Source organism: Podarcis tiliguerta, assembly GCF_965153285.1.
Source record: "Podarcis tiliguerta genome assembly, chromosome: 7".
Lineage (NCBI taxonomy): Eukaryota > Metazoa > Chordata > Lepidosauria > Squamata > Lacertidae > Podarcis > Podarcis tiliguerta.
This window is the reverse complement of record NC_139540.1, coordinates 45,014,530-45,031,028: the sequence shown is the minus strand read 5'-3', so window position 1 is coordinate 45,031,028 and position 16,499 is coordinate 45,014,530. Positions and strand designations below refer to the sequence as shown.

The 16,499-nt window shown below is 40.0% G+C and overlaps 1 protein-coding gene across 1 annotated transcript in view; it reads left to right on the top strand.

Annotated features, from left to right (window-relative positions):
* COLEC12 (collectin subfamily member 12) overlaps positions 1–16,499 on the top strand; it is an 87,282-nt gene that overhangs the window by 62,848 nt on the left and 7,935 nt on the right. The window contains exons 3-8 of the mRNA XM_083450255.1: positions 6,056–6,178; positions 7,179–7,277; positions 8,115–9,161; positions 11,458–11,928; positions 12,272–12,408; positions 13,832–13,941. Of these exons, the coding sequence (XP_083306381.1) occupies positions 6,056–6,178; positions 7,179–7,277; positions 8,115–9,161; positions 11,458–11,928; positions 12,272–12,408; positions 13,832–13,941 (1,987 nt within the window). The remainder of the gene's footprint in view (positions 1–6,055; positions 6,179–7,178; positions 7,278–8,114; positions 9,162–11,457; positions 11,929–12,271; positions 12,409–13,831; positions 13,942–16,499) is intronic.

Genomic DNA, 16,499 nt, shown 5'->3' with positions numbered 1-16,499 from the left:
AAAGTGAGATCTAAGTGTTTTTCTGCAGTAGAAGAGAAATCAGTAAGGCCCAATACACACCCAAGCCAGATTGGGGACCTACACTAATTTTCTACTTAAAATGGCTTCCTTCTGGGTTGTTCTCTCTCGCTCTCTCTCGCTCTCCCCCCCCCCTCGGAGTAGCACCTTCAGGGGCAAATAGCAACCACATGGGAGGTGAATTTCAACAGAAAACCAGTGTGAAGCTCAAATCCAGATAATTTTTTGGGGAAATGGCCATTTAAGTCTGTATCAGAAAAGATAAAGGAAAATACCATATTTACACGAATCTAATGCACCATCAAATCTAATGCACACCCTAATTTTCGCAATGTAATTTGGTCAAAAAAGGTGTACATTACATGCCAGTAGATATGGTAGTGTGATTATACATAGGTGGCATTACATATGTTATATGACAAACCTGCAATCAAACCCACTATGCTAGAGAGGTTTCCAACAGTTGGGATCTTATTATCACATGTGGTGGAGCTGCAAGAATTTTCAATATCTTTGGAGATTTGTAATAGATGAAGTAAGTCTTATTACAGGTAAAACAGTTCCCTGTGACCTCAGATTAACATTATGAAACTTGTTTAATGAAGATGTAAGATACGTAGTGGTAAAAGAATTATTAATCCTTTTTACGATGGCCACCAGAAAAGTTTTAGCTCAGAACTGGAAGACAGCTGCTAATTTGACACTGGGACATGGTACAAGAAAATCTGGAAGATAGCGCTCATTGAAAAACTAAGTTTTACAAATACACCAAACAAAGATGATTTTGAGGAAACATGGTACATTTTTATTCACCACACCAAAAGCAAAAACAGGAAAGGACATTGTTGTCAACTCTTGGCAATCTCTGGAGTAATCTGCTAGATAATGAGCATGATATTGCCTAATACCTACTGTGTGTGTGTGTGTGTGTGTGTGTGAGAGAGAGAGAGAGAGAGAGAGAGAGAGAGAGAGAGAGAGAGACGAATGGTAAGGAGTGGGAAGCAGGAGTTCTTTTGAGTTAGGCAGTAGTTAGGCAGTTTATCTGTATTTATAGCTGAAAATGTATAAATAAAGACTATAAAGACTCCCTGTTATTTTTGCCGCAACAGTCCAACATGACTACCCCTCTAGAAATAGGTAGATTATTATATTAAATAGAAATGCAGCAGAAAACGTGAAGTATTTATTTTTCAGATCAGCAGAAGACAGGTTTAATTGTTTCGAAGCCAGGGTGAATTTTAGCTAAATGTTTAGTGCACATTTGCCTCCAGGGCTAGAAAGTGAGATACTTAAAGCTAGAAGCTGTGAGGAATTTATAGATTATAAAAGGCAATTATGTTGACAGCTTTACCAGCTGATCTGTCAAAAAACAAATGACAAGGCAGTTTGTTAAAGAATAGAGACACATGAAACGTCAAGGAATCATAGACTCTTACCAAGGGTCATCTAGTCCAACCGTGCTGCGACCTTACAATGGATGGAATTGTTTCTAAGATCATTATAAAAAGGGCGGGATATTCTGGGGTTACTGAGCTATATAGTCCAACCAGGGGGGATGGGGAGTGAGGAATGTTGCACATGTGAATACAGTGGTACCTTGGGTTAAGTACTTAATTTGTTCCGGAGGTCCATTCTTAACCTGAAACTGTTCTTAACCTGAAGCACCACTTTGGCTAATGGGGCCTCCTGCTGCCGCCGTGCCACCGGAGCACAATTTCTGTTCTCATCCTGAAGCAAAGTTCTTAACCTGAAGTACTATTTCTGGGTTAGCTGAGTCTGTAACCTGAAGCGTATGTAACCCGAGGTACCACTGTAATATATGTACATGCCTCTCTGGAGGACTGGCATTACCTTCATATTGCTTGCTGTTTTCATAACAAATGCTCTGGTTGACATCCAAACAATGTTAAGCCCATTTTAAGTCACATGATTTTAGTGGGAGACGGCTAATCATGTGAGTAATTCTCCCACTGGACCTTAAAAGTGTTTAGCTTTGGCTGAATCGTGCTCATGGAATTCTTGTTCAGAAGTTGCAGCACACAAATTCTTTATGATGATGATGGCAACTGGTGATTGACAGTGTATATCTCTCCTGACCAGCCTTGTTGGGAATAGGTTGGTGGAGTTGTTCTTCTGATGGGCTTGTCTGGCCTGACCCCATTTGGGATTGCTCTGCCCCATATCCATATTTGTGCTTAAAAATCCACTTTGGAGTTTAAAAACCTTTGGTAAGATTGCGTTTTTGCAATCCTCGCCATTTAAACTGGCAGTTTAAAAGCTGTCAGCCCTAGGAGTTTAATTGTCTTGGCACATTTTTGTGGTTTGACATCCTGCTGTAACAAATCTGTGCTTTTCCTCAAAATGAACTATAGCAGTCTTGAAGTTCATAATGTTTGGTTAACATGGAATTCAGACACTTTGTGTGTGTGTCTTTTTAAAAATTCCCCCATGTTGTGGTTGAGTCTTTTTCTTCTGTCCTTTCAATTAAGATATGTTGTATTTAATCACAGTAGGGTATTGTTTGGTGGTTCCCTATAATTAATGGCTAAGGCTGCTGAAGTGTGTAATTAGGCTTTTTATCTATTCATTCTGTATCTCTGGCCTACAATGAGCAAGAGCAAAGTCATAAGCAAAATGACTGGGTTATAAAAAAAATAAGGGAGAGATTATGGTAAAACTGGATAATGAGGTTTCTTCCATTCAGTGAAAAGGTTTGTGTACAGTACATACAACCAGAAGTATTTCCTTTTATGAAACTCTTCCAGAGAAAATAATGGCATCCTTTTGGGACACTTTATTATGTCAGATATGGAAGAAAGGGGATGTGGATGGCGCTGTGGGTTAAACCACAGAACCTAGGACTTGCTGATCAGAAGGTTGGCTGTTCAAATCCCCACGACGGGGTGAGCTCCCGTTGCTCGGTCCCTGCTCCTGCCAACCTAGCAGTTTGAAAGCACGTCAAAGTGCAAGTAGATAAATAGGTACCGTACCAGCGGGAAGGTAAATGGCATTTCCGTGTGCTGCTCTGGTTCGCCAGAAGCGGCTTAGTCATGCTGGCGACATGACCCGGAAGCTGTATGCCGGTTCCCTCAGCCAATAAAGTGAGATGAGTGCCGCAACCCCAGAATCGTCTGTGACTGGACCTAATGGTCAGGGGTTCCTTTACCTTTACCTTTTATGGAAGAAAGGATTAATGAAGGGATGCAGCAGTTGAATCAGTGGTTTTGCAAATGAGATCTTTCCTGCCCCTTCATGTGTACAGAGTTTTAAGAAACTGAGCCAATGATTTTCAAAGACAAATAAAAATCCTATTGAAATTCAGAGGCATGGATGCATTTATACCTGTCTGAAAGACCAAATGTTAGCATATTTCATGAGGTTCCCAGTGACAACAGTTTTTCTGCCCCTTTGCACATATTTTTATTTTAGCTTTAATCTTATTTTATTTTATTTTCTTCCTTTATAAATGAAAATCTTTCAACAAAATATCAGTTAACACCCCCCACCCTTTTTGGCCCTAATAGGGCTTTCCAGAGCCAATAAAATCTATTTTAAGCAGATGAAGAACGTCATAACTGCCCCCAAACTCTTTCCCCACACACCCTGCAAAATGATAATCTGAAGATCAGAACCAGAGTTTACATTTGGGCCTTGTCTTGATAAACAATCCAGATATTCATTTCAACAGACTCTTTAGAGCTTTGTTGCTTTGCTTTGCTTTATGTTAAAGATAGGATATTATGTGTTCACCTAAGATAGTAAAGCAAGGCTCATAGAAATAACTCAGTGAGAGAGACTAACATTCAAAAGAATGACATATGAGATGAAATTAAATATAGTATGGAGTCTGTCTCCTTGAAAAGCATCCCTCTCCTTCCTGAAAAGGGGCAAAACATGTTTTTTTTTCCCCATTCTTGAGTAGTAAAACTGTTTATCTGCAGCTCCAAAAGAATCTGCAGATGGAGACCCCCCACCTGAGAACAAAGTCCCCGGTCACTGGAATGTAATACTAGAAAAACAAATACTACAAAGGCTAGTAACAGGAGGATGTCTTTCTAGCTTGTTTTTGTGTGACCATCTTGGCTCCCGGAGAAAGGGGGTCCCCAAAACATGTGTACCAGCTGGATCCCTTTGTACTGAATTTCAGTCTGTTTAGCCAGATGTCTTCCCAACAGTGACGAAAAAACAGAGCTCTTATTCTAATAAGTCAGGAAACAGAAAAGTGTGTCAAGTGAAAGGAGGCCCATTGTCTCCCATCTGATATTTATTAAACGTTGTTTAAGTCAGCAATGAGAAATGTGCAACATCCGGAAGTGACCCCGACTCTCTGGTATGCTCAACCAGTGACAAAAGTCTGGGAGCAGCTCAACATTAAAGCCATGTGCTCAGATTGCATAACAGAGTGTGCAAACCATGGGACGGTAATAACAAATGAAAATCTGATGCAGACTAAGCTCAGTTCTGCATGACTTAATGTATGACCTCTAAGCAAAACCATGTATACAATACTAGTCTAACAAGATGTCAAAAAGCTCTTAAGAATAAGATGATTCTTGCACACTTCTTTTTTCATGCAGAAAAGTTTCTTTTAATATCAGTTAAAAGAAAAGACCCTTGTGTGTGCACATGTGATAAAAATGAATATATCTGCTTTTTGAAATGCTGCAGTTTTGTTAGCTGTGTTCTGGTGACATTTAAAGCTAAGGTTTAGCATTGCAAGAACGAGCCTAGCCTTCCCTCGCCAGCCCCAGATTTATCCAATGCTCCCTGCTGCAAGGAAGAGATCAGAAGGTTCCAAGTTACGTTTTAGATTAAATGCAGTTTAGATTTGCCATCAGAGCCCTATAGTGTAGTAACTTTAACTATGGTTAGTGAAAACAAGCTAGCTTCATAAAGTTCAATTTGAAGTTGCCTCATTTCTAGTAATCATAGTTAAAATTAACCTCAGTTTGTTTGGATTTGGATGACATGACAAGCTGTGGTTAATAAAAACAAAAAGCAAAGTGAAAGTTTCCAAACCCATCCTTACCACAGGGAAAAGGCGAGTGCACAAGTCCAGTAAGAAAGCTTGGCTCATTCTAAAGAATAGTGTAGCATTATGCCTGAACCCCACTGGCTTTCCACTAGTGCGAGGGTTCTTAAACTGTGGTCTGTGCACAACTGGTAGTCCATTAGTTTTGTTCAAGTGTTCCACATCATTTCTGTAGCTGAAGAGGAGTTGAAGATAGGAGGTGACACACCTATCAGATTAAAGATTCATTTTTATTTTTAATTGTCTTTTATTTCCTTGAATTGGTAAGAAAACTAGAAGAAATAAAAGAATCAATAAAATACAGTATTGAAATATCATACAGCATCTAATATAGAGCATTATAATTGTTACAACAGGCAGGAAAATCATTATTTTGTCTGCCAAGCAGTGCCGTAGCGTGGGGGGTGCAGGGGGGGCCGGCCGCACCGGGCACAACATCTGGGGGGGCGCGCTCGCACTCGCAGCTCTCTGCCCCTACCTGGCTCACTCACTCTCTCTCACTGCAGTGCTGGCTGTGCGAATCCGAGCCGAGCCGCCGGGTCGCCGTCCACTGTGGAGGGGAGGGTGCCAGGCGTGCGGTGCGGTACGGTGTGGAGAGAGAGCGAGGGACTATCTGGGGGAGGGACAGTGCAGCGGGGGGGGGCGCAAATTACTTGCCTTGCCCCGGGTGCTGACAACCCACGCTACGCCACTGCTGCCAAGACCGTCAGCAACTTCAAGTGGTCCCTAGGCAAGAAGGTTTGGGAGCCACTGCACTGGGGCCTTCATGGAGCAAATATGGTTCCACAGTTCTGCTGTTTTTTCTAACGGAAACCTCCAGAGAGCATCAGATCTTATTGAAAGTATCCTGGGAATGCTTACTGTCATGGTCCAGGACACAGATGTGAAAATTTAAAAGCTTAACAGAATAAAAATGTAAAACACCTGAAAAGCATTCAGGGTGAAAAGGCCTAAACATGAAAAATGACATAGAGTTAGATCTAAAATCTTCACTTTCTCTTGCAGGCATTCAAGAAGGAACACAATGCACCAAGTGTAAAAGCAACTGGGCACTGAAGTTTTCCATCATACTGTTGTATATATTATGTGCCTTGTTAACAATAACAGTAGCCATTCTTGGATACAAAGGTATGTATCACATCTATAACAGCTGCCTTTTGAGTAGGAATCCAAGAAAAAGGGATGAAAGGAAATATTTATAAATAAAAGGATTTTTCAGATTCAGTATGATATGATTTCAGAAAAGGCTATTCTGATACATATTTCAGTATTAGAACTGTTATTTTCAAAGACTTATTAATATATATTCATCCCGGTCTATACATATTTACTTGTAAATAAGAGCCTGTTTATGCAATTGCAACTTCCAGAAATTCTGTACATACGGCAGGCTATTAGGGAATGTGTACCATCTGCGCACTCTTGAACTTAATTTCTGCAATCCTTAACCTACCCAGGCCCTTATTTTTTATGGATAAGGGTCACAGAAATTAGGGATATATGTATATGTCCCAGGCCACATGTTATTTCATATGTGTGGTGAACTGCACACAAACAGTCCTTGAAATCCTACCAAATACAGAATTTCCAGCCTTAGACTATGTTGATTACCAGGGGACTGACTTTCATGTAAGTGTGCTTTGGAAAAGGAATGTAAACTTTGGGAGAGAACAAAATTCTTTGTATGGAAGAGGTTCCATTGGGAACACCATCCAGGTAAATTCATCTTTATCAACCTTCATGAGGATGGAGCCTTCATTCCCAAACAAATATATTGTAATGTAATTCCTGGAGATATTTTGTCCTAAGGAATTTTGTGATTGTGAAACTTCTGGTAGCAATTGGCTAGGCTACTGAGAGAATGAAATTGTCACCAATATTTAAGTGTGGGGTTTTTTTAACCCCACACAATATCAAATGTTTGGGGTGGATAAAAACTTTTAAACACTTGTTTTGTTCTTGGTGCCATTTCAGGAGATTTGGCAACAGAGAGAAGGCTTCCTATGGTGGTGCCATGACTCTAGAATTGAAATGGGGGAGGTCAAGCTCTCTAATTAGTTTATGCCAACTCTGTTTAATTGTGTAGTCCTTTTGAATTATTGCTAAAATAGTGTTTTTATTGTTCCAGTTGTAGAAAAAATGGACAATGTTACTGGAGGAATGGAAAATTCACATAAAAGATATGCTGAGAAACTCACAACAGTGGAGGGTGACCTGAAAAAATTGGGTAATTCATATGCAAACAAAAGCAGTATGTTAATTATTGTTTAGTTTATTGACTGATCAGATTCCCTTGTCAGTTTGTTGTTGTTTAGTCATTTAGTCGTGTCCGACTCTCCACGACCCCATGGACCAGAGCACGCCAGGCACTCCTGTCTTCCACTGCCTCCTGCAGTTTGGTCAAACTCATGCTGGTAGCTTCAAGAACTGATCAGATTTCCTTGTCAGTTAATTAGTACTTAAACCCTATTCAAGAGCAGTGGTGTTGGTTTTTCAATGGAGAAACCTATACTGTTGGAACTATTCCCAGAAGGGAGGAAATATTTTGTGCCTAATCTCTTGCAGAAACCCAGCTTGTCCCATGCATAGGGATGGAGGAGAAATCCAATTCAGTTCACATTTAAAGATGAACCATACCCAGTTTGCACTTTCCAAAAGAATTCACAAACTGAAACGTAGCCATCCTTCAAAGTTTGCACTTCTAAGAATTTTGCAATGCAGTTCTGCAGGCAATGCCGTTCTCCATGAGATTCATTCATATGTACTCTAGTGAAAATTAGGACCTCTTATGGTACCAGTGGCGCTTAAGTGCACCATTGTGTTTTATGTTAAAGAAAAAGGAACTATCAGGTTATGTTGTCTTAAAGGAAAAGGAGCCATTATTCTGTTCTTCTAGAGTTAAAAATCAGCCATATGTCAAAATATTTTTGGTTTGATGCATCCGTTGAATTAACAAAGAAGCAAACTCTATTAAAGCAAAGTTCCTCTGCTAAATAATAAGCTACAAAATCATCCCTGAATTATTATTTTTGTGCTCTCTCTCTCTCTCTTTTTTTTTTTTTAGATTACCAAGCTGCAGAGAAAGCTGTGAGCACCAACACAGAGCTTTCAAGCTTCAAGGCTGACATTCTGGCCCTCCGCCAACAGCTTCATGAGATTTCAGAGAAAACAGCAAAGAACAAAGATACACTGGAGAAGTTGCAGGAGTCTGGGAACATGTTAGATGAGCGGCAGAGCCAAATGAAAGGTGTTTTGGATAGCAACTCTTTCATGATTTTAAGTGTCAACAAAACTCTCCAAGCTTACAATGGCTACATCAACGACCTTCAGAAAGACACGAGCAACATTCAGACAAGTTTGCAAAGTCAAATGCACTCACATAACATAGTCATCATGAATCTGAACAATCTCAATCAGACCCAAGTTCAGCAAAGAGATCTTATTAGTGCTTTGCAGAGATCTGTGGATGATACAAGTCAAGCTATCCAAAGGATCAAAAGCGACTTTCAAAACCTTCAGCAGGTTGCCCTCCAAGCACGGAAGGACACAGACTGGCTCAAAGAGAAAGTGCAGAATTTGCAGACATTAGCAGCCAATAACTCAGCTTTGGCCAAAGCTAATAATGATACACTTGAGGATATGAGCAGTCAGCTTAGCTCATTCAGTGGACAGATGGAGAACATCACCACTATTGCACAAGCCAATGAACAAAGTTTGAAGGAGCTCCAAGAACGCCATAAAGAATATGAAAATGGAACATCTGCCAAGTTTAGCCAGCAAGAAGACCGATTTCAAAACTTTGAGAAAGATATTGTCAACATCATTAGTAATATTAGCTACACGGCTCATCACTTGCGGACACTAACTAGCAACCTCAACGATGTCCGGACAACATGCACAGATACTCTTAGTAAACATACAGACGAGCTGACTTTTATGAACAACACATTAGCAAATATTCGCCTGGATGCAACTGCTCTCAGGATGCAACAGGATGTGATGAGGACAAGATTAGATATTGAAGTATCCAATTTATCTGTAGTAATGGAAGAAATGAAGTTGGTAGATTCTAAACATGGCCAGCTCATTAAGAATTTCACAATACTACAAGGTGAGAAATGTCTCAGATAATCCACTGTACATAGTGCCAAGATACTGGCTAGTAATGTTTGTTTCTCCCAGCAATGTTAATATCATCATAAATCATGGCCATGGGTGGTAGTGCAAGTGGGTAGCACGGCTCACTCAGCCCAAGCTGTACAATTACTGTTGTGCCAGAAACCACAATATTTCTGTCCCCCTCTGTGCATTGCTTAGGAAGCACTTGTTCTTTGTGGTACTACATCTTGAACTTTCCAATTTGATGCTATCTGAATTTCTGGGACTAAACTACTGAAGTGTCCTTACTTTTCCTTAACACTAACTTGGCCAATGGTTCTGCACCTAAATATTCTGTAGTATGGCTGCATATGCTTGTTTGATAGCCTATGATGTTCTAAATTGTACTTGCCTTTTGACTATGAATCACCACCTTGATTAACTTGGCTACAGAATGAATACATGGTGTCTGTTTCATAGAGTGCATAAATGCCTTCTTATAAAGGACAGTTTCTGCTTTCTGCATGATTGCCTGTGTTCTCTGTAAGTTTGCTGTTGGTCTAAGTAGCCGAAAAGGAAATAGTGCTACATATGCATGGAAATGGCTGTATATTTTATGCCCAATCTGTTAAATTTGACATAAAGTGTCAAAGAGAGGTCAAATCTGTGAGATGGGCCTTAAAGCTTTAATCATTGGGGATTCAAAGCATTTTTATTTTTGAGGTGATTTTTAACTCAGTATATTTCTGTGATAGGGAATGAAATAGTAAATGTTATGCCCCCTCCTCCAAGTGGTGAGTTAAAGATAATTAATCAATTAAACACTCTTCAAGTTCTACTGTAGGATTTCAAAAAGTTGGAAGATGTGCAATGCCAAGAAATACCAAGAAACACACACAAAATCCCAAATGAAATGGGATGTCTGTACTTGGGGGCAGGGGGTGATTAATGCTAAATGCACATTTTCTGAACAAAGTCAAATAAAAAGTAGATGAAAAGCAGCAGAAAGGAAAGTCGGGCATTATTGACTGTTTGCCAAAACATGCATAAAGGACATTGGGGAAAAAGTTAATACTTTGATAATGTAGAACTATGCTTCAGGTTAAATGCAGGAATTAAAAGCACCTATTGGTATGTGGCACTAGATGAGATATAGCATATATATGCTATTGTGGTGGATTTTGAAGCACAATTATGTGGAAACCCACTGTTTCAAGTATTTCAAAATTTAATATAAATTGTGGATTAATTTCCACTCACAGAAGTAACTGTAGATAGAAATAAGTATTTTCATCAATTAATGTTGACCAGTTGATCTTGACCTTCCTAACTTAATTTGCAGCTTAATATTCCCAACTATTACCTATCGTCTTGCATTTGCCTGGAATTGAAATTTTGTACCGTCTCAATCAAATCAGTGGCTTTTCTCTATAGGAATTAATTTTTAATACATAATCTAGTAGGTAAAGGAGTGTTTTAGCCCTGAAATACCAATTCCTGCTTAGGTGAAAATGAATGAAAAATATTAGTTGCACTGTCCCCAAACAATTCGGTTTTAGCAAAAACAGTAACAGATAGTTAATGCTGTGTTCGGAACATTCTGAAATAGCCACTAAAATAATTTTTTTGCTGGTTTTCCTTTGTTCTGATGATCAAAAATTTGTTCTGATTATCAAGAATTTGATAGGTATCGACTATGTATCCTTTTGTTAACTCAGGCATACTTCCCGACATGCAGTATGTGTGCTATTATACCATAGAAAGACATTAAACACAAAAAAATATGCCCCAAGCTAACAGAGGTAGGTTTTATACTCCTTCTTTAGTAATGGAACTGGGGATTATCCAATGCAGCGGAAAGGTGGGAGATTCAGGACTGACAAAAGGAAGTACATCTTCACACGGCATAGAATTAGAGAATTCATTGCTACATGATGTACTTGAAGGAAACCAACTTAGATGGCTTCAAAGGGGGATTAGACAAATCCATTGAGGATGAGACTATTTAATGGCTCATAGTCATGATGGCTATATGCTACCTCCAGTATCAGAGGCAATCTGTCTCTAAATACCAGTTCCTGGGAATCATGTCCCAGGCCACTGTGAGAACAGGACCCTAGACTAGATAGGCCTTCGGTCTTACCAGCAGGGCTTTTCTTATGCTCCTAAACCTGTTCCAGTCTCTTTGCCCACATACATATACACAGTCCTTGGTACTGTGATGCAGCAATCCAGTGTTTTTACTGTAATTTAATTGTAATATATAGAACTGCCATATTAACTTTCCCCTCATGTTCAAATTATTTCAGGACCTCCAGGCCCGAGAGGTCCCAAGGGGGACAGAGGGCCCCAAGGTCCTACCGGCCTTACTGGGCCCAAAGGACAAAAAGGAGAAAAAGGTGAACCAGGACCACCAGGACCTCAAGGTGAAAAGGGACCGATTGGACCAGCTGGACCACCTGGTGAAAAAGGCGGGAAAGGTTCCAGAGGTTCACCTGGATCCAAAGGCCAGAGAGGTTCAACGGGGAAGACTGGTCTGCCAGGACCTAGTGGAGAACCAGGACTACCTGGACCACCTGGCAAAGATGGCCCCCCTGGCCCACAGGGCCCCCCTGGACCTCAAGGTCTACAAGGAATTGTTGGGGAGCCAGGAATACCTGGTCCACGTGGGTTGCCTGGTCTGCCTGGTGCACCTGGAATGCGTGGACTACAGGGCCAACCTGGACCTCCTGGCCCACCAGGTCCAGGAATACCGGTGGCACTACAAAGCGAGGCTAATGGTAAGCTCTTTGCTCACATACATCTCTACCAGTCTGTCTGTGTCTCAAAGTGACTTCTAGTCAAATTGTACCTGATTTGCCCTTTATACTTGTCAGAAAATAGATTTAAAGGCCGGATTGTTAGAAAGATATGACTGCAGCTCTATGAATGGAAATGCCATTCAAATTATATTCTGGAGTCGTTATTGTTTGTCAAATTGATTGGATTCTAAATTGTGGAATGTCACTGTACTACAATACAGTGGTGTCCAGACATTTAGAAACTGATCACATCAATTCAGGTATTTATGGGGGCCCAATTTTCTATCGCTCACTGGCTGAACAAAAGTGTTCCATGTTTCAGGTTGTCCTGTTTACTGGAAGAATTTTTCGGGCAATTGTTACTACTTTTCATCGGAAAGAGCCATTTTTGAAGACGCAAAGGCTTTCTGTGAAGAAAAATCATCACATTTGGTTTTTATAAACAGTAAAGAGGAGCAGGTATAACCCACATCTGATACTCTGACTAGAGGTGGAACCTCAGCAACATGGATATCAAAATATTGGCGGGGGACAGCAGGGGTTATTACATAGTTTCAGTTTTCCAACAGTTCCAACTCCAAACTCAGTAAGGGCCTATTTGCACAAAAGAGCGACACAGGGAATTTTGTGGCTGTTGCTGATAAAGAGTACTAGTAACTTCCTTAAAAAGTGTTGACAATGTTTATTTTTAGGGCCAAGCTACATGGAGCTGTGCTTCATCTCCTGAATTTTTCTTTTACTGAATTGATTAGACCTTGCCAATTGTTCAAAGCAGCATCAGTGAGTGAGGAAGTATCACTCTTTCCCGTCATACTATTTTTCCCAGTCAAAATTCTGCCCTATCCATGGCATTATTGGCCCCACAGGGGAAAATAATACCTTTTGCTTTCTAGACAGTTGATTGTCAGTGTGACAGTTGTGTGATATGCGCCCAAAGATCCTCTCTGGTGCCCACACAGTGCTGCTCCCCCCCAAACCTACCACCTTTCAAATTAGACTTGAAAAGATACCGTATTTTTTGCTCTATAAGACTCACTTCTTCCCTCCTAAAAAGTAAGGGGAAATGTGTGTGCGTCTTATGGAGCGAATGCAGGCTGCGCAGCTATCCCAGAAGCCAGAACAGCAAGAGGGATTGCTGCTTTCACTGCACAGTGATCCCTCTTGCTGTTCTGGCTTCTGAGATTCAGAATACTTTTTTTTTCTTGTTTTCCTCCTCCAAAAACTAGGTGCATCTTATGGTCTGGTGCATCTTATAGAGCGAAAAATACGGTAATTCTTTTGTAGCTAATTGAAGGCTTTTTATCCAGCCTAACTGCTGGTGAAGGGGAGAGTGGGTATTCACGTGTGTGGCTGTGGTGTGTGCCTGCATGCGAGTATGGTTCCAGTGTGTGCATGGTGCTCACAATAGGTCATCCAGTTTGCAAATGTGCCCATGGGCACAAAAAAGTTGGTGACCCCTCTACTAGCTTGACTGAGGGTGTGGAGGTTGATGTTGATTGGAAAAACAGCACACAGAAAATGTGTTGAACATTCCCTACCCTTTCCCTCCTACTGCTTTTTACCAATTGGCAGACCTCTTCCTCATGGCTATATTTCACTAAAAAGAAATGGAGGAGAGGTGGGACTCACCCATGGATCTCGCAAGGCATGTAGCTCGACTCTATAAGGGTGCTTGCTAATAGGCAATTGTCTGAAGCAAAAGTGGTCACTGCTTAATTAACATTTACGTTAACTATAATTTGATAATAGGTTATAAGCAATGGAACTCAAAACCACGAGTAGTCAACTTAGAATAAAAGGGACTCGAGGGACTTTTATGCCCAAAGACTTTACATGTTTTGAGATATGGAATAACGCAACCAGTACTTTCTTCTGTACACAGCAATGGCTAAAAAAACAGGTTGTTGCAAAAGGCAGCTTCTGGATTGGCCTCACGGACTCAGTGAAAGAAGATGAATGGCGATGGCTGGATGGAACCTTACCAGAATATATGTACGTGTAGGAAGGATATGAATTGTTCTTTGTTTCTGCTACTGTTCTTGCTGTTGGATTTTTTATTTGTCACCATGCAGACGGGATGCTGCAGATGGGAAAGATTGCTGCAACTCTCTGAAGAAATGCTTTGCCATAAAATGTTGTTATCTTTTGCTCTTCTATATTCAGGCTTTCTCTCTCTTGTATTCACAAGGTTTTATTTTCTTGCCAAAAAAGAAGATGGATCATTGAGTAAAAGAATCACGGAGCCATAATAAGTCAAGTTTGTTAAGGAATTTTATTGTGAACTGGGGATAGAGTAATCACAGATATTTTTTATCTTGGACTCATTCTTCATTTTTTAATAATTTGTATTACAACTGCCCATAAAGAGAGGCCATAATGTTACAGGAAAATATTCTCTATTATTTTCATTGAAACTTACTAGAAGATCAAACTGAGCAAGCTCCTTTTAAACTGTAATCAGGGTGTTCAATGTTTCATTTAGGGCCAAAGTTGGATCACAGAAACTGAAATCTGTTATTCCCACCAAGTGAAATAATGCCTGTCTCCTTCAGACACAATCTGTCTAACATTTGGCACTTTGTTAAGGATGTAACACAAACTTGGCTAGTGCTGTCTTATCTTGATGAAATCCCCAGTTACTTAACTGAAATCACCTTCCTAAAACAAGCATAACTCAACATGAAGTTAAATCTTTGAATTCTCAGTGTTCTAGATCTTTGAAGATTTAGTGTTCAATCTTTGAGAGCAAATGACCAAGTGAAGTCAACAAAGGTGATACCTCTAAATTCACATTCTGTCTCTCTCAACACATCCTGATCCCTTCGTATCTTTCTATGAATCCTATGTGTATATAAATATTAGAACATAGTATCCTTCCACTTCTCTTTAACCCCGTCAGGTTAGCAGGCTTTTTATTGAATTTTCATAAAAGAAACAAAAACAGTCAAATAATACAAACTAAATTAGAATAAATCAAGTCCAGACCAAATCAGTGGTTAGACATCCAAGCAAATAGATTTGTATGAAGAGCCTATATATTAGGGAACTTCCTATCTTTATTGTGTTTATGGAAAGTCACCTTCTCATCTGCTGCCAGTTGAGTCATGTCCTCTGTCCACAGTATGATGGGGAGGGGGGCAGGTGGAACAGACTGCTGCTTCCAGTATTGAAGCATTAGACATTTATCCACCATGAGTGCCTTTAGAAGCAGTTAAATTATCCTTCAATAGAATATTAACATCTATAAATCAGTGAGCTATTCTTGAAGTGTGCCATATCTGGGTAGAAGGGCAGAGGAAAGTATATTTTAGTTTATAAATTATAAATATGCTGTGCTTGATTCTAATACAAAGGGCTCACATTTTTGAGAAGCTGCCATAGTATGTGGGGATAAAATATATAGGGCTGTATAGTGGGAGTTTGTTTGCATATTGCATGGGAGGTAAAGAAGTGGACATGATAATACAGCCCAAGTCACATAAAAACAAAATATGAAAGAAGTTTAAATATGAGAAGTTTGAAGCCGTACCTAACTTGCAGTTTAACAGGCAGAAAGCCAGGCACGCAGAGCTGTTCCTACTTTCTTTTGAGATTGAAACTGTCTTCATTTTTAGTATAGAGTGCAATTTATGGAAGTACACTTGCTGTTTATCATCTGAAATCTGGGAGGGTCTGATTTTATCTGAATCCAAATTGCCATTTTATTTCTCTCTCTTTCAAACACAGAAGGCATAGACACATGTGACTTTTTATGCAGCACCTCTGAACTTTTTCCGGTGTTTATCTTATGTTGTGTTTTGCATGTTCCTTTGTGATCTAAAGACCAACAGTCACTTCAGCTAAATGTAATTGGTTTTTTTCTAGAAAACTTGGTGCCTTCCTAAAATGTCACTCAGACTCCATGAGCTCGACAAACATGTTCTTGAATCCTTATATTATTTAGCTTTGGGTGCTGTGCCATCCACTTCAGCCAGCAGCCACAGCCCTGCACTTAATAAGCTGTTTCTTCAACACAGATGATCCTTTAAAATCCTGAGATTGGCAGCACATTCCATTTAATAAATCAAGTGATTTTGGGCCCATCATGTAAAATTTCCAGCAGAATACTAACTTACTCTGTAAAGGCTAAAGGACTTGTTAGGATTTTTTGTTCATTTCCAATCTGAAATGTAATTTGCTACGCAAACAGTATATTTTTCTTCCAAAGGTGCAACAGAGGGTTGAAGAAACATAGGCAGAAAAGCCATCTTTGCCAAAGTGTTGGCTGGTTAACTGTGAATATGCCTTGGGTTTGTGGTATTTTAAAACTCTTATTTTCTGCTTCTTTCCATGTATTGGATAACAAGAAACTACCAGTTTGCTTTGACTTGGGGATGCATATGCAAATCCAGCAGGAAGACATCCTTAAGGATGAATGCCCTCTTTTTATTCCCATCACCCCCTTTTTGCAAAGTGTAGCTGACCTCAAGAGCTGCAGCATCTCCCTTGGATACTTATAGTCTAGGCTGGATCTCCCCGCCACCAATGGTCATCACAAAGTGACCTAAGCC